The sequence below is a fragment of the Ahaetulla prasina genome, chromosome 1 (genome assembly GCF_028640845.1).
Source record: "Ahaetulla prasina isolate Xishuangbanna chromosome 1, ASM2864084v1, whole genome shotgun sequence".
Taxonomy (NCBI): Eukaryota; Metazoa; Chordata; class Lepidosauria; order Squamata; family Colubridae; genus Ahaetulla; species Ahaetulla prasina.
In genome coordinates, this window is record NC_080539.1 from 86,940,745 (window position 1) to 86,959,702 (window position 18,958).

The following is an 18,958-nucleotide window of genomic DNA, read 5'->3' on the forward strand; positions in this document are numbered from 1 at the left end:
GGCTCAACAGAAGCACCTCACTGAGGACTACAAGCATAGGCTTTCCAAGCAGAGGAAAGACCTGTGGGAGTGCAAGGCCAGGTACCGGCACCTGGAGGCTCAGCAGGCTGAGATGGTCAGCCAGTTCCAGACCATGATGATATCCCACTGGAACAAGGCCCTCCGGTTCTTTGCCACCAGCAGCATTTCCCTCCAGCCTTCGCCCAAAGCCCTGCACCAGGAGTGTTGTGTCTTGCCCGCTCTCACCGCAGCCGGGGTCTGCTTATCTGCTTCCGAACGCTGAAGAATGTCCTCCCGGCCCCAGCCCTGGCTCCATGCCCAGACAAGCTGAAGAGGAGGGGGCATCTCCCGGTCCCAGCCCTGGCTCCATGCCCAAGCAGGCTGCAGAGGAGGGAGCAACCCCCGGCCCCAGCCCTGGCTCCATGCCCAGGCAAACGGAGCAGCTAGACCCCTCCCTCTCCTCCACAGCATGTGAACCTGAGGAAAGTTTATTTCCAACAGCTGCTGATTGGAGTGACCCTTGCATCAGAAGACTGGATAGGCGGAGGCAACAGAAGGAAGGGAGGGGCAGGCCTTAATGAGTGCTGAATCATGGAGCCACACCCCATGGCTATATAAAGGATCTGCTTTCTGGCAGTCTCTGATTCAGGCAAAGTCGAACTTATCTTGCTGAAGTCACTTTTTGGTCTCCTGCCTGCTCTGAGGACTTTGCTAGGACTTTGGGCAGAGCTGCAGAGGCAAGCCTGATTCGGATTTCCCTGACCCGGCCATCAGCGGAGGAGTGGGACACGACAAGGAGGCTGAAGTAGACCCCGAGTCAGAATTTCTTGCTCCCTCTGACCCACACAATAAGACCCCAAAGGGGGAGACTCTCTGCAACAACAAAAACGTTCATTGCACGTATCCATCCCAGGGGCGTAGTTTGAGGACCCCTGATTTAGTGCAATATAAAAAAGGCAAATCATTTTTCTGTGGACCACCAAAATTTTCTTGCAGACCACCAGTTGGTGACCACTGCTCTAGAGCAGGGGTGTCAAACTCCCATTGTCACGGCGGCATCACATGATATATCGGGACTTTTCCCCCTTTCGCTAAACCGGGCATGAGCGTGGCCAGAGTGTGATGCATCCAGCCCGTGGGCCGGGAGTTTGACATCCCTGCTCTAGAGGATTTGGCATAGCCACTCAGTGGATGTTCCTGAATGGATGTCTCCATGTGTGTGCAGGCATAGCTGCTTTGCTTTGTTGTCAATCCCAGGAGAAGTTGATGATGGGGAAACAATTGAGGAAAGCAGGTACATAAGCTTGCCAAAGAAGGGGGCTGCTGAGGTATCCATTGGAGACAGTCAATGTCCTTTTTCTACCTTGTCCTTTTTCTACCTGCATTAGCATATGTTAAAAGGAATGATGCTTTGATTGCATGGTCACACCTTGACTTTTTTTTTGACTCCACTCACAAATGGCTCAGGCTGGCTGCTATGCTTAGAGGAGTGGTTCTTCAGGCTTGCTAACTTGTTAACTGATGAATGGCTTGCCCAATCCCATTACATCTTTTGGACATCTTTTAAGCATAAGGACAGCTGGTGTGTCCTTCTGTTTAAATGTCACAATATTCACTTACCATTTCTATCAGTGTCCATTTTGAACTTGAATGATTTTGAACTTTTACTTCATGCAAAGTGCATTCCAGAGTTTGGGTAGATTGTCAAATTCATTTCCTAGTGCACTCTAGTCCAGGGTTCTCCAACCTTGGTCCCATTAAGACTGGTGGACTTCAACTCCCAGAGTCCCTCAGCCAGCAAAGCTGGCTGGGGAACTCTGGGAGTTGAAGTCCACAAGTCTTAAAGGGACCATGCCGGCTGAAGGGCTCTAGTCAAATACAAAGATGTTTCTTTCTTGAACATCCCACCTGCAAGATGCTTTATCTCTCCTCAGCTGTCCTCCACAATTCTAAATCAACTCTAACTAAGAAGAGGCAGCAGAGAGCCACTTATCAGTAGGTTATGGAAATTCTGCTATGACAGCTTCATTAAAGCAAAAGACAGTTTGTTTTCAGAACAAAAGCACTTTTAGTTTATCTTTTCTGTTCAGGTACAGGGAAGACTGATTCAGATATTCAGCACTGAAACATACAGCAGGCATACTTCCTTGTAGATGGAAGAAAATTCCTTTAAAAGGCCAATTCAAAATAACCAATATGTTTTTTTAAAAAAAGCAATACACACATCCATTTAAACAAAACTTGAATTCTTCATTTCCAAACTGTGAACTGTGGTGTGAAATGCAAACTATTAAACATACTGTGCATTCACATATATTCACTGGTTCCCTAGAACAGGGGTCTCCAACTTTGGCAACTTTAAGACTTGTGGACTTTAACTCCAAAGCACCTGAGGGTAGAACAAGAAGCAATGGGTAGAAACTAATCAAGGAGAGAAGCAACTTAGAACTAAGGAGAAATTTCCTGACAGTTAGAACAATCAATAAGTGGAACAACTTGCCTGCAGAAGTTGTGAATGCTCCAACACTGGAAATGTTTAAGAAAATGTTGGATAACCATTTGTCTGAAATGGTGTAGGGTTTCCTGCCTCGGCAGGGGGTTGGACTAGAAGACCTCCAAGGTCCCTTCCAACTCTGTTATTATGTTGTTATTATTAAACTCCCAGAGTTCTTCAGGGAGTCCACAAGTCTTAAAGTTGCCATGGTTGGAGACCCCTGCCCTAGAAGATCTGCACAAAGCAACGTCTGAATTAGAGATCCAGTTATGAGGCCACTGCCATATTCCCTTAGAAGTTTTGTATAAAGTTACTTGGGTTGTGCTTATATATTTACTTCTCTTCTGTCATATATATTTACTTCTCTTCTGTCATCGTATGCTAAATAATAAATAACTGTGAACAGCTCCTCTATGAGGCAGTCACTAAACAAGGGCTATCTGTAAAAAAAAAAAATCAGTGCATAGGACAGTCTCAAGTTAGCACCTGGCTGTAATCTTAGTTTATCCTGGGCATATCTTTAGATAAAAATAAGTACAAGGGGTTTATTTAGATTTACTTAACTAAATATGCTTGATTGAAACTCATGGATCTGTTTTTAGCAGGAGGAAGTAGAGAAACAATATCTTTTGCTTCACTGATCTTATGGTGCTTGATGATACATAAATGATGCTTTACTTGACTGCAAAGAGAGGTTCAGTAATTTCTAGACATGTAAACTGGGGTCCTTCCGTCTAGTCTCCGTTTCCTTCACCTCACAGAGAAGTGAGAATAGAAAAGGACATGTGTGTCTCCCTTTCGAGATTTCTAACTGCTTAACAGTTTACTTGTACCGAGGCAGTCCTTTTCACAAAATCCATGTTGTCTGTATATTGAGGTTTGGTCATCTTTTTTAATAATCAAAAAAATCCAAGCTAGCATTTCCTTCTATGGCAACATTAGACTCCTGGCTTCCCTTAAAACATGAGATATCTATCTCACCAACTAAAATTAGGCAGAATAAAAGAAAGAAGCTTGGTAAAACTGTATATGTGTTCAACCCAAGTATCTGACATGATTCTTTTATCAGACTTGGAAGGAATACAGACACTTTTACATCTTTCACTGGCCACAAAAATGTCTCATATCAATGAAAACACTCCAGATAAATAAACAGTAAGTGATCTGTTTTGCAAGGAGGCCGTGGCTTAAATCATGAAAATGGCTGGCTTTTTTCCCCCAAGCCTTTTTCCTGAGAGGCATATTACTGTAATATTGTTTAGCCTGTTTGCTATAAATACCTACTTGTTTTGGGCCTCACAATGTCTTTCCTCTATGTTTGAACACTTAATCTGAACTCTTTTGTAACAAGTCCAAATAAAAGTCCAGAATGCCTAGTCCTTTGGCTGGATAATTCAAACAGAAACTAATTCTAAATGGTTATTTTTTTTTTCAAGAAAAGCAGTGTCAAAGCAATAATGAAACTGGTCCTCAGTGTCCTAATAAGGCAATTTTTTTTATTACAGTTGACATAAATTTAGCCTAAAATTGATCCTTGATATGTATTTCCTCATATCCTGTCCTACCTATTGAAAACTAAAAATGCATGGCTTTAAGAGTTCAAAATTCCATTTTGATACAGAGAATTAAGACAAAAATTACTAACATAATTACTGTGATATATTTTAACAATAGAATCCACTCAATTAAAGAGATGCTTTCCTTGCTAGCAAAATATTCCGTTGGATCTGCTTTCAGGGCTACAAAGTAGCTTCATTAAGTGTTGTACCTTATGATTCTTGATGAACTTATCTTTTCTTTTATGTACACTGAGATGCACCAAGACAAATTCCTTGTGTGTCCAATCACACTTGGCCAATAAAAAATTCTATTCTATTCTATTCTATTCTATTTTATTCTATTCTATTCTATTCTATTATTTAAAACTTTAGCCACACTTTAAAATGTACATCTAAGTGCTTTACGAATTTTAACTTCATATATCATACAAGGGAGAATCAGATTCCCTATTTAGTTGAACTAAACTGAGGTAAGTCCTCTAAAGGTAATAGCCAGGTGCTAAAATAATCATACCTTTAATGTCATTTTCTACCTTCTAGCAAACAAGCAAATAAAATTGCAGAGAACTTATGAGTGTTGCTTTGCTTATGAGACAGGAACAATTCTGTCAATGTAGCGAAGCTGAAATCATGCTGAAACTATAAAACAGACCTGAACACCATTTTATTTTTTTATAAGTAGAAATATTGTAGGACAGCAATAAAACTAAGTAGATAACTACATGTCACATGACTTGCATGACATAGCTCTCCTCCGATTCATTGGATTTGGATCCCTACAACTAATGGAACTGAAACCCAAGAATATTTACAGGGATCAAAATCCACCATATTTGGAGAGCATCCTATCAAAAGTCCTGTCTGATGAGAAACCTTTTCCCACAGTTTATCAAAGAATCCCTTGTTTCTCTTTCAGATTCATTGTGAAGGAAAACTGGCTAAACCTCTTTGGGAAATGTTTGCTTTTTTAAAGTAAGATTTGAACCAAACAAACAGGATCATTTCAAAAGTATTGTGGTACAATTAAAAATAATGTGTCATGTACAATTGCAAGGCAAATTCTTCCTTTCAGTGTTAATATCATGAGAAAGTAAAATGGCTACTGCAGCATTATCATTGGCAACTCTAGGGTAACCAGGCCAACTATGGTTCCCACCCTCAGCCTGTATATCCATGCTATTTATTATATAATTGTTTTGCAAAAGATTCCAGGAAGCAGTTCTCAGTAGAAAGCTAAATACCGGTATAAAAAAAAGCAGAATTAAAAGAATTCAGAAACTTTGCACAGTCCCCTTTAAGATTTCATGGTGGCTGCTTTATTAACTATTTATTTTAAAGCTATAAACAAAATGATGTAGGATTACTTTTATGGGTATCATCCATCCCTGTTAACTTTCAAACAAACAAGGGTAACTTATTCAACAAATGAATATTGGAATTGCTCGCTTCAGCTTTGCTTCTTCCCTACCGCATAGCATGCACAGAAGTTTGTGTGTTTTATAATTTGTCTACGCAACTAACTCAGTCAGCATTCATTTGTCAAAGCATTATTTAGTTCAGACTTTCCTCCCTGAGGTGATAGCTAGCTATTTACTTATTTATTTAATTAATTACTTTTGCAAGCTAAAGAGAAAGCATTATGTCCAGCTTTACCAATCAACTGTTTCAATTTTATTTAAGGAAAGAAAGCTAGATGAAGGTGAAGAACACCCTTCCAAATGAAAGTACATCAGCACAAGCTAGATATTATATCCTCGACACCTATAACATTGAATAAGAATATATGTTTCTATCATTTGACAAGAATTGACTGGGTTCAGATTTGTAAACATGGATTTCCACTATCAAAATTAATCATTCTTTTCCAACAGTAGCCCCTCTCTCTTCTCCAAAATTGGCTAGGACAAGCTTCCATCTTTTTAGAGAAGATTTCTGAGATGAAATGGTAAGAGACTATTTCCTTCATGATAAATGGACACTATTAGATATCACTCTGTATTTCAGTTGAAATATAAGCTTTTCCTGGCGTCTGACAGATTTCTGATGCTTTTCTGATTTTCAGTCCGTGAAAACTAACATATCTTACATATGAAAATCAAAAGGCTCTGCTATTTTAGGCTGAAGCTGCAGAAAAATCATATAATGTAATTAAAAATAGTTTAGAGAAGATTACCATCTTTTGACATTAAATTAATGTATGCTATTACAAAAAGAGGCCTTGCGAAAAAGGAGGCAGACATGTCAACTGTGGAGATTCCATAAAATCCGGGAACATCCTGAACAGAAATTGTATCATTTGGATGTTAAACAGAACAGCTTTAAAAAGATTTAGGGTGGGAAGGTCTTTATTCCTGATGGGAGGCACAATCTAGGGATGCCAGAAGGCAGACTTTGTAAGAGTTTTGAGCTAATAGGTAAAGTTAAAAGTTAAAAGAAAATGCTCATAAAATGAGACTTTTGAAGATAGTAGAAATATTGAATGTATATAGTTTTGTGAACCGAAATGTAAGCAACACTAGGGAGGTCTGGAAAGGCTTATCTATTTGCATAGGACAAGCAAGTAGAAGAGACATAAAGCAAACATATTTATGTTATATACATTTTAGTACCGAGAAGAATAAAGCAAATGCTCAACAAGAGTTGCTTATATGTCCAAGATTCTAGCAGCTACACTTTTTTTACATATATTCATACAAAAAGTGAGTGAAAAAAAATTGCAGCACAGTTCAGTATATACTGTATCTTCTCAGAGGGAAGTCCTATTGAGTTTAAAGAAAAATAATTCCTAAACTCCAAGTAGATACAACAGCTTTTCCTGAGTAGGCATTCTCCAAATAGCTCGCCGTTAAACCCATGTGATTTCCTAGACATTTTTTTTACTGGGAATTAAAGAGCTGAAATGTGCCAAAAGTGCTTTTCAAAAAACAACTAGATTTTCTTGGGGTTTTGTTTCCCTGGAAAAACTGAGAACTGAAGAAACTTCTTGGACGAGAATTAAAACATCTTCAAAGAAAAAAAACAAGAAAAGTCAGTTGCCTTTGAAAAACATCCTTGGAAAACCGTGATCCGGATGTTTGAGAATGTCTGCAGACATTGAGTTGAAGTCTAATATAACTCAAGGGTATTGGGGTAGAAGCAAAAGTCTGTATAATGAGACGACACTTTTCCAAGTTTATGTGAACTTACGGGAAAGTAAATCAGACAAATTGGGATTTCTGCATAAAGGGTGAGAGATTATTTGTTTAGCAAAAATGGCCATGGGATGCTTGATATGGCTAATGACCACATGGCTGCAGAATCATGAGAGGTGACTTGCAATAGATCCAAGGAGTTTCAGGTTGGAAAAAATCACTATGCAGAGTAGGAATTGTTTCAAGCTCAGTGGGATGAGTTTCAGTCAGGAAACAGGTAAGGACTTCTGTCCTGCCCTAAACAGATCCCCATTTTCCACTCATCAAACCTGAGATTTATTTACCCATCAATGAGATATAGCATGCTATGTTAAGAAAAGCTACCGGAGGTTGGAGATATTTTGAAAAGTGCGAAATTCCTGTCTCCTAGTCTGTCTGAATAGTCTTCAGATTGACACCTTGCTGAGAAAGCAATTTTCAAGTGCCCAAGGAAATCATTTATTGAGCCCAGTACATTCTGGCGAAGGTCCTCAAGAGCAAACTGAAGGCACAATTAAACCTTCATTTTCAACACACTGTATTCTGTTACAGGTACTCATCTCTTCCTGAAAAGTCCTTTGCCATAATGTGCTAGACCTAATAAATTACTATCTTATGCTGAGATTTCCTCTCACTTTTTTTCTAATGCTTTTCTCTTATTCAAGGACAGGAATCATGATGGTTTTGATTTCTTTTCTCCTTACTGTTACATAACTGGCTTTTTAAACTCTTGTTATAGGAAAAACACTAGTGTAAATATACTAATATCAACAGATATGCCAGCTGGAAACAAATTCCAAGCTTAGCCAAATCAAGGCCGTACAAGGAATTAGTACTTTCTCGCTTTTCCCAAGAAATTGGTCTCTTCATATCATGCCAGTCAAATATATTTTGAATTCATAGTTTCCAAACCAGCCAGATGGTTTTGACTTAATGTCAGAGAAAACAATTACATTTCCTGGTACTAAAAATACAATTTAATGATGGTTTCCTATCCTTTTATGGTATCCAGAATCTACTGTCTTAGCCAGCTGCCTCATTTTGTGTAATGATAGAGCCTGTCTTGGTACTTGTGAACAGCTTATAGGGCTGAGTTGTCAAACTGATTTTTACGACATCTATGGAGAGGGATTGGTTATTATTATGTTTGACTTGTGGCCTTCTGTATTTTTACATATGAGATTAAAAGTGGTTCCAAGCATAATACTTATTTTGCTTTAGCCATAAATAGTCTCCAGAGTAATAAAGATGAAATAAATACTATTTACAATGAATTATATCTAGGCTCTTTTTATGGCTTGGCTTTATTTTTATCCTCTCAGAAATGTAAAATGTTGTCTTCTCTCACAGATGGAAGAACAACAAATTTCCAATGCACCAATTTATTTGTATCAACAAAAGGTTCCCCCCCCCCCAGTCTTTTATGTTGTAATGGGAGAGAACAAGAAATATAGAAAAACTTTCATGATTAACCTCCACAGTTGATATGTATTGTCCAATATTAAAAGAAAAGAAAGACTGTAGAAATTTGATGTAGTTTTATACTCAGACTAGTCAGATGGTTTGTATCGTTACATTGTTTTAATTGAGCTGTATTGCAGATGTTGAGTAGAAATGAAAAGAAAATGACTTATCCCAAATTACATGGTTGACAATGCGAAGCAATGATGGAGGCTATGGGTAGATGGAAAATACTCCATGAAGATGTTATGTAGTTGCCAAATTGCTTGGAGCTTCAAATGATGTTAACCCCCATAGTTTTTACTATTTAAAACCTTCACTTCAGATATTATCTGCTGCTGCCCCCCCCCCAACCCCAACTCTATTATCTCTTGTTGGTCCTTTAGCCAAGATCAAAGGAGCTGTTTGTTTTCTGCGTTGCTCAGTGACTATGTCTAAGCTTTTGTAATCAGCACAGTAGATTCTAAGTTTTAACAAAACTTAAGAAAACAAAGTTTTCTAGAACGGTATTTAAAAAACATTTTCTGGAATTCAACGAAACATGCAATTTTTTTTTTTTATCAATATCAAATCTGGAATGCAATTTCTGGTTTTCTCTCATATTCATCCTCAAAATTCTTCCCTTCTAATCACCAAACGCCCTTTCTTCTTGTCACCTACTTGGCAATAGGTAGCCAATGTGAAATATTTTTCCCACCCTTTTTTTAGCCATGGTAATAACAGCAAAAGGTAGGGAATCATACGAGAAAGCAATATGAGATCAAATCCTGCTCACTACTAACACTGATGATTCACCTAGCTTGGTAATTAAACGTCTGCAAGGAAAAAAAAACAAGCTCAGTGAATGTGTACCCCATAGCATATAATTTAGAAGCGTATAAAAATAATATCCTGATGCAGTTTAATTCTGAGCACATTTTTAATATACAAATAAAAAACCACCTTGGAAAAGCCTTTTTTGTATATCCTAATTGATATCTAAGACCATTTATTTATTTGATTTACTGTATAGTCTGTTTATTCTACTTGTTGACCAAACAGCAATCAAGACAACTAGAAAATATGAATGTTTGCTGACGCTGAGATGTTGCTAATTAAGATGCTTACCAGAATTTTTATTGGTCTTATTTTGTCTGCTCTTTACTTGCTCAGTCCATAATGTAGGATAGCGAGAAGCTATATCTAGAACAAGAAAGAACAAAATCAGACTGTTAGAATGAAAAACATAATTGCTACCACAGTATATTAATTCAAGGAAATGAAAAAAATGTAAAAATATGACAGAACAATCTCTTATTTATGAAAGTATTTAAAAAATTCAGTATGACAATTTTTCAGCATAAATCTAGTACATGTAACAAATGTTCATGTTAAATAGCTTTATTTTACACTAATAGCAAATTATGATCCTGAAAGTCAACATTCCTGGCATAAACCCAGAAACAATACTGATCGTCTAAATAACCAGGGTGAATCATGAACAATGGGATAATTTTGAAAAAAAAAATGCTAGTAAAGCTGCCACTTTTTGAAAGATAACAGTTTAAAAAGGAATTACATTTATTTCACTCAAAATGAAATTAAACACAAGATTATTAGGAGTGTAGATTTATATGCAAAAACAACAGCTTAGACATATATTTATGCACAGCATCTATCTGTCTGTCTATCTGTCAATCTATCATTTATCTATAATTTTGTGAATGATTTAGAGGGTTTGGCTTTCCCCTTGCAAATGCGGCTGTTGGGTATATCATACCTCTTAGTCTAATGACTTACTATAATTAAAAACCCTCTATAAATCCTTTTAGTGATCCAGTTTCAAAAGCAATAAAAGATCCTTGTATTATTTTAAAGTCTAATCAAGTTATGATTGGGCTGTCAGTTTAATGTCAGTATTCCAAGTAATGCACCCATTGAAAGCAGAACTCCAAGACACATAGATTCCTTAAAAAACAATTTATTGGTTACATCATATTGGCACAACTGGTGAAAACTGACTCTGAAAGTCCCCCCCCCGCCCCCAGTCATCAGTCACATTGTCCAATAGAGGTGCTGGAAGGTTTTTTGGTTAATCCACTCCTCCTCTTCTCAGCCACCTGTTAGAATGACCTTGGTTCCCACAAGAAAACTTTTTATTTTGATGCCCAAGCCAAGCTATCTAATTTTCCCCCTTTCTTTCTTCCCATCTGCCTTGTGGCAACCATGAAGCCTCAAAGATGGCCTCAGTCAGGTTCACTTCAGGGTTGACATGGGCATTATCATGATTACAGTCTAACACAACTGGAGGAAAATTTATCTAGATTATTAACTAGAATCTACTTCATCAGAAATAGGAAGTGACTTAGTATCTCACAGAAGAGAATAAAAAATAAACCCTGGCCATATTTCTCTGATATCATACAGACAGTTTGTAACAGAACTCAGCTAATATTGCCAAGGCCTTCCCTTCCCATTTCTATAAATTCTCACCTTCTTCATCTCCTTGGGGCTGAGGCTCCAGTGCAGGAGCTGAGGCATCATCTGAATTCAGAATGGAAAAGATTTGCAAGGAGACTACAATTATGAAAGTAAGCTAAATAAGTGCACATATATAATAAATGACTGCTAGTTAATAAATTAACAGTTGCAATTTTTACCACACATATCAAATGAACATAAGAAATTATATGCATAAGTATTTTAAAGCATTTAGTCACTGTCTTGATTAAATTAGAAGCATTTATGAGGGTTTCTGTCATGAACAAGAAAATTCCAGAAACCACATTCAGTCCAACCTAGAAGTTTCTTATATTCCGTTATAATTGCACCACATCCATGAAAACAGGATAAAAGTGTACACAAGTCATAATACTTTGAAAAGTCACAAACATCTCCCATTTGTTTTAATACATTTATTTACTCTAGGTAGCATAGGTTCCCCAAGGAGCGTATAATCCAAATGTAATGCTTAGAAAAAATACAAAGCAGTAAAAAATATTAATAATTCAAATATGGATTTTAAAGCAGAACAGATTTTGGGACTAGAATTATTTACAAAGCTGACATAACTTCAGTGACTTTATATTTAAAAGACTGTTCAATTTTTGTTGTTTTTATTTGTTCATAAATTGTTAGCTACCTTGAATACCTTGAATGTGAGATATTAATTGAAATAATGAAAAAAACCTCATCAATTAAAACAAACTTTTGACAGTATGCTTGGGTCAAAAAAATCTACATTCTTTCAGGTAGAGATACTAGTTAAAAGAGTTCAGATGAATATCTTAAAAATCAGATGCTAAGGTACACCTAAAAGGTATAACTCATTTCTGTCTGTTCATAAGAAAACAATTCAGATATTTCTCACATATTTTCTATGCATACTACAAACTAGGCTGCAAGAAATGGCCCACAGATAGACTGCAACAAAAACAATATTACTATGTACCAAATTTTTAGTTATCTACCCACTCCAATTTGGGGTTTTTAAATAGTTTTTTTAGTTTGCTTTCTTCTTGCAGTGTGTTTTTTTGGTGGCTTTTCCATCTTTTTAACTCACTCAGCAAGGGGAGATACAGTATGAGGAGATCAAGGGTGATAATGTGCAAATTAAAAGAACAATATATGAGAAAATATTCCTCAAATTATAAAACTTCGTAAAATAATGCTTTTATCATTTACATCTAAAAAGCAGGGTTGGAAAATGTTGTGTTTACTTGGTTAATGGTCAATTCTAAATAAAAAGCCATAAATGTTCACCTTATTCTCTGAAGAAATGAAAAATGATGCCTTTTAAAAATGGACATTGCACTTCTTTGTGTTTTAAAAAAGAAAGTAACAGCATATGCATTGCTTACATCATTTACAAAATATATCTGGGCACCCACTAAATAATATTTTACTTGAGTCTTCTGTCCCAATTCTCCTATGAAAGCTGAATTACCAATAGAACTTAGACTTATATACCGCTTCATAGTGCTTTACAGCCTTCTCTAAGTGGTTTACAGAGTCAGCATACTTCCCCCAACAATCTGGGTCCTCATTTTACTGACCTTGGAAGGATGGAAGGCTAAGTCAACTTTGAGCCAGTCAGAATCAAACTCCTGACAGTCAGGAGAATTAGCCTACAATACTGCAATCTAACCATCATTGCTGTGCCATCATTGCTCGTATGTTATTTTTATTCTGCTAGTAACACAATGCTGCAATGCTGATTATTCCTAGAAGATGGTGGTGATGGGGGTAATATTGTCTAAGATAACTATCAGCCTATGGAGTTTTACAGTGCTCTATTATATCTAGTTGTTTTTATTTCTACTTTGGGAATGGACACCTATGGAACATCTAGTGTTGTTAAAAATAAAACAAAGTTTAGTTGCCTTTTGAAAAATCACCTTTTGGATGATTGTGGATATACATAAACAGTGGGAGTTACAATTTAGCTGTATATAGGGGAGCATCAATTTCCCTTGTCTACTCAAACAGAAATTTCGCACTACTATCCTTAATGATAGATAACAGGCCCCACAAAATACATCATAGTCATATCGTTATCAAAATCTTCTCTGTCCAGTACTATATGACAATATTGTATTTTGCAGTTGGGCTAATTATCAGTGGAATTTGTGACCAGAGATGCCATAGTAATATTGTTAGTAATCTGTGGGAGGCCAGTGATTTTTCTTATCTAAAAATTGAATTATTGAATTTAAGTAGACAATTCCATTAGCTAGGATGGAATAAAACTCCCAGTGTCAGTGCTGACTGGATTTTAAAGTAGCTCAATTAATAATGATTGCCAGAAAAAGCTCAAATTTAATAATGATAGGATAGCCAGTAGACCTAAGGAATCTTTTAGGCAAAATATACCTGGCTTTCACTCCTACCCTTTGAATGAGCAGTCAGCTGTCAAAGTTCTCATGTTGTATCTACTGCCTAGTTTTCTCACCTAATGTCCATGGAGGTCATCAGCACTGTCCCATTATCTTCGGCATGGAGGGGCAAGTAAATAGAGAATTATCTGCACAGAACTATCTTGGTCACATCTAATGGGGATTCTCATCCTGCATCCCCCAAAACAAGTGGACAGTCTGCATAGCACCAGTGTTTTAAAATGTAAACACCAGAAGAGCAATCAAAACTGAATGCAGCAATTCTACGTATGATTCTGTTCTATATGGAAAAGAAAGCTCCATGCAACCCTAAAGCAAATTATAGGCAACTAAATAAGCACTTTCTGTACTTTGAAGTTCCAATTCCATTTTTAAATATTTGCATCCATGTTTTAAAACATAAGGAACACTTATTTATCTGCGCGGGACTGGATTAGATTTTAAAGTTATGGGTTTTAAGGGGTTTTTATTATTTATACTATTTTAAATTTGGGGCAATAGAATAAGTTTTTTAATTGTTTTTTAATCTGTATTTATATGTATTTTAACTGCCTGTGAACCGCCCTGAGTCCTTAGGGAGATAGGGCGGTATATAAATTTGAAAAATAAAATAAATAAATAAAATAAATGTAAGAAACATAAAGAAAATATAAGAAACAACATGACTTGATTCCTGAAAACCTTTTCAATGTAAAAATGCCCCAATCTTTCAGGATCTATGTTGGTTTTGTCTGGTCAACTGGGATCCCAGTATGCCTCTTAAGTGTCATTCTAGATCAGGGGTGTCAAACTCAAGGCCTGCCAGCCCATGGGGTGCTTAGATCTGGCCCACAGGGCTGCCCTGGAGATCTGCCCTGACCTCCATTTTCACTGGCAGAGAGTTGCAGAAAGCTGTTGCAGCCAAAAATGGAGCTCGGGAGCCCATTTTCACTGGCAGAGTGTGCACCCAACATGAGTGACGTTAAGCGGGTCATGCCCACCCTGGCCACGCCTACCCGGCTCCTCAAGGTCAAAAACAACCCTGATGTGGTCCCTCATTAAAATCTAGATATTTAAGTAATGAGGTATTAAACCTTAACAGGCAGTCTGCCAAGCTTAAATATATATGAGTTGCAGTGGCTGGCTGGCCTCAGCAACAACCAACACACAAGCAGAACCTTGCTTTAGAAAACATTCAGCTTCACACCTGCTTTTGTTCCCCCGTGTATCAAACACAGTGTGTAGCTGGAGGCTGGTGATAAGATGTCTTTCTTCGTTGCTGTTCTGACTCAGCACTCAGGCAAAGTTGAAAGACTACATAGTATATTTAGTACTTTGCGTAGTACTAAAAATGTCTAATTTATGACCTGTATTGAGTTTCTTTAGAAAAGCTAATTGACATCTGGAGCTGACATATTTGCCTGGCAAATGGATAAAAGAGCAATTGCCCTCAAGTAGCATATATACACAGCTCACATTACTCGGTTGAAAAGTTACTTGTGTTTTCATATGAAATGGTTACGGGTGCTATGGTTCGTATAGGAGCATAAATCAAGAATAGTTATATAATGTTGAATTGGCATTACATAACTCAGCTTTCCTGAGCTTGGGCATTTCATTGCAAATCACTAAAGCAAATAAAGAAAAAAACTAAATAAACTTGAATATATATCCCCATTAATCTTGGGCATAATTCTACCAGCTACATTGGGAGGTAAACTGGTCCAGACAGATATATGAAAGATTTTAGTATAGACACATAAAACGTTATACAGAGATAACATTAATAAAAGAAACCGGCTCTGAATATAATCTATCAGTTTAACTTATTATAATAAGTCCTAGCCAGAAATTTTAACCTCCATTACCAGAGGACTGAATAAAAGAGATCTCTATAGCTCAATCTTAAGAAGAGCAGATTTTAGAAAAAGATGAAGAATGGTCCAGAAAGCCACAGCCAAGAATTTAAGGACCAGAAAGCCACAGCCAAGAATTTTAGGACTGTTAAGTACAGCACAAATCCTACTGACTGTGTATGTGAGAATTGTAACAATGCACAAAAAGAAAATAGAGACAATGGATTTGGGAGTGGAGGATGAGTAGGATTGAATGAAACTGAATTTGATAGATTTAGCCAGTCTCTTTTTTTGCCAAACCATTATTACACCCTGGTTTCTGTTAACATTTTTAAAAATACCAATTCAGTACTAGAATTATTTTATTTATTTATTTATTTATTAATTAAACTTTTATACCGCCCTTCTCCCGAAGGACTCAGGGCGGTGTACAGCCAAGATAAAAAGCAATAAGTATACAAAGTTAAAAATCAATTTAAAATACCTATTCAATAGTGGCCGAATTAAAACCGTCAAATTGACCAACCTAAAATACCCCATATAAAATTACAGAAAATTTAAAAATTTAAAATTTAAAATTTAGAAATTTAAAAAATCTAAAAAATCAGTCCAGTCCCGCTTGGATGAATAAATAAGTTTTTAATTCCCGACGAAAGGTCCGAAGGTCAGATATTTGGCGCAAACCGGAGGGAAGGTCGTTCCAGAGAGTAGGAGCTCCAACAGAGAAGGCCCTTCCCCTGGGGGCCGCCAGCCGGCATTGCTTGGCGGATGGCACCCTGAGAAGACCCTCTCTGTGAGAGCATACGGGTCGATGGGAGGCATAAGGTAACAGCAGGCGGTCCTGTAAGTACCCGGGCCCTAAGCCATGGAGCGCTTTAAAGGTGGTAACCAGAACCTTGAATCGCACCCGAAAGACCACAGGTAGCCAGTGCAGACTGCGCAGGAGTGGTGTCAATTAATACATATAACTATGCATATTTTTTCCTAACATGCACTTGTAGGCATATTATTTTGCCAACATTTCTTTCAAGGCATAAGTTTCATAGCTATACACAATGTTACACATATATAGGCATTTTACCTATATTTTTAACTGGAAAATAAAATTAGGAAATGTTGAAATAAAACTTCATTTTGTACATGTATTATTTCAGGGGCTACAAATTACTTAAATTCCCATTAAAATGCAAATTAACCTAATTTATCCCTTTCCCTAGGAGGAGGGGAAGGAAATACTCATGTTCCCATATATCAGGAATTGATCAGAATCCCATATATCAGCATATGTGCTGCAGTCCCTATTATCTCTCACTACTCACCCACATTGGCTAAGGTCAACAAAAGCTCCTAACAGTTGCCTAACTGTTTTATATTAAAGATAAAAGGTTCCCCTGTTCAGACATGTCTAATTCAAAGGGGTGGTGCTCATCTCCATTTCTTAGCCAAGGGAACCAACATTGTCCAAAGATCCTTCTGTGATCATGTGGCCAGTATGACTATATGCCAAGCTGCCAAGTTTGAAGACCTCGGGCCTAGCACTAGACTATCTTATTAAATTGATGACTGCTAAGTGCTACCTCAAGTTTCCCCAAGAAATAGTCCATGGTGCTTTCTGAGCTTTCTTGAGACATTTCATTACTAAACCAGGTAACATCATCAGTGCACAGATTCATACCCTCCAATTTTGAATGCAATGCAAAGGAGCCAATGTTCTATTTCATCTAGATTTAGCAAAAAAAAAAGTGTTTAATCAAGGAAGCATGTACCATTGTTCTCAGTTCATTCTGAGATATATCGAGGAAAAAAAATCAGATGGATAACCAATTGGATAGCCATTTGTCTGAAATGATGTAGGATTTCCTGCCTAAGCAGGGGGTTGGACTAGAAGACCTCCAAGGTCTCTTCCAACTCTGTTATTCTATTCACATAATCCAAATACTTCATTAAAGGGTAACTGCAAACTTTTCTAGGAAGAAATGGTGACAGGTCTGATGTTAATCCTAGGTTTAATAGCAATAGCATTTGGACTTCTATACTGCTTCACAGTGCTTTACAGCCCTCTCTAAGCAGTTGATAGAGTCAGCCTATTGCCCCCAACAATCTGGGTCCTCATTTTACCAACCTCGGAAGGATGGAAGGCTGAGTTGACCTTGAGCCTGGTGAGATTGGAACTGCCAAATTGCAGGCAGCCAGCAGTCCGCAGAAGTACCCTGCAGTACTGCATTCTAACCACCGTGCCACTGCGGACTCTTAATAATGAAATAAGAAGCCCGAGTTGCTTTTTTTGGGATCCACTGAAATATATTGAATCTGTATAAAAGAAAATAACTTTTCCTATTTAATGGAGGCTGATTATACATATATAATCTATAATATTAAATAGTATGATATTTACCTGTTTTTCCTGTACCTTCACGCTGTGGCAGCTTCTCATTTAGAGACCCTAAAAGTAGAGCAGAAACAATGTAATGTAAGAATTGAGTTGTGTTACCAAATGTCAAAGGCAGCAGACAAATCACTGTTTAGGCCAGTGGTCACTGTGAACTGGTGGTCTGTGGACCACTGGTGGTCCGCAAGAAAATTTTTGTGGCCCACAGAAAAATTATTTGCATTTTTCATATTGCACTAAATCAGGGGTCCTCAAACTATGGCCCCTGGGATGGATACGTGCAATGAACATTTTTGTTGTTGCAGAGAGTCTCCCCCTTTGGGGTCTTCTTGTGTGGGTCGGAGGGGGCAAGAAATTCTGACTTGGGGTCTACTTCAGCCTACTTCAGGCTTTGGGCGAAGGCTGGAGGGAAATGCTGCTGTTGGCAAAGAACCGGAGGGCCTTGTTCCAGTGGGATATCATCATGGTCTGGAACTGGCTGACCATCTCAGCCTGCTGAGCCTCCAGGTGCCGGTACCTGGCCTTGCACTCCCGCAGGTCTTTCCTCTGTTTGGAAAGGCTATACTTGTAGTCCTCAGTGAGGTGCTTCTGTTGAGCCTCCTTCTCAGTCAGATCCAATTTAAACTGAGCTGTTTTGCCAACTCTTTCTTGTGGTGGCTGCTTAGCTTCAACAACTGCTTCCTGTTGGGGCCCTAAGGAGCCTGGATGGGGAGGGAAGGAGTGGCTGGGAGGGGAGGGCCGAGTTGAGGCACCCCTCAACATGAGTGACATTGACTTGACCACACCCACCCAGCCACATGACCACATAGCCACACCCACCCAGCAGATCATTACGCACATCATATTAGTGGTACGTGGGATTTAAAATTATGAATTTAGTGGTCCCTGCGGTCCGAAAGTTTGGTGACCCCTGGTTTAGACATTTATTAATATGGAGAAGAGAAGAATAAGGCTTTTATTTCATAATGTGTCATTCTATACAATATTCTTTGTCCCTGGGACTTACAGTGCTCATCGGAAACTTTTACAGAAGAAAGCAAGATATATTGCATGTGCATTGTATTTTAGAATATTGTACGGGGGGAAAAAACCTTACTGAACAATACCTTTCAGCAATAGTTGAACACCTGTTTCAAAAGTTCCTTCCCTTTCCCTAAAGGCTCAATATATCTGGAA

The 18,958-nt window shown here is 37.8% G+C and overlaps 1 protein-coding gene across 5 annotated transcripts in view; it reads right to left on the reverse strand.

The window, feature by feature from the left end:
* The window catches only part of SMOC2 (SPARC related modular calcium binding 2), a 163,510-nt gene that overhangs the window by 58,721 nt on the left and 85,831 nt on the right, over nucleotides 1-18,958 (reverse strand). For 3 of the 5 annotated variants that reach the window (XM_058167496.1, XM_058167486.1, XM_058167476.1), the window contains exons 5-7: nucleotides 17,789-17,836; nucleotides 11,157-11,240; nucleotides 9,792-9,866 (exon numbers count right to left, since the gene is read on the reverse strand). In XM_058167496.1, coding sequence (XP_058023479.1) covers nucleotides 9,792-9,866; nucleotides 11,157-11,240; nucleotides 17,789-17,836 — 207 coding nt within the window. The remainder of the gene's footprint in view (nucleotides 1-9,791; nucleotides 9,867-11,156; nucleotides 11,241-17,788; nucleotides 17,837-18,958) is intronic. The other 2 variants (XM_058167515.1, XM_058167506.1) reach the window with 1 other exon arrangement.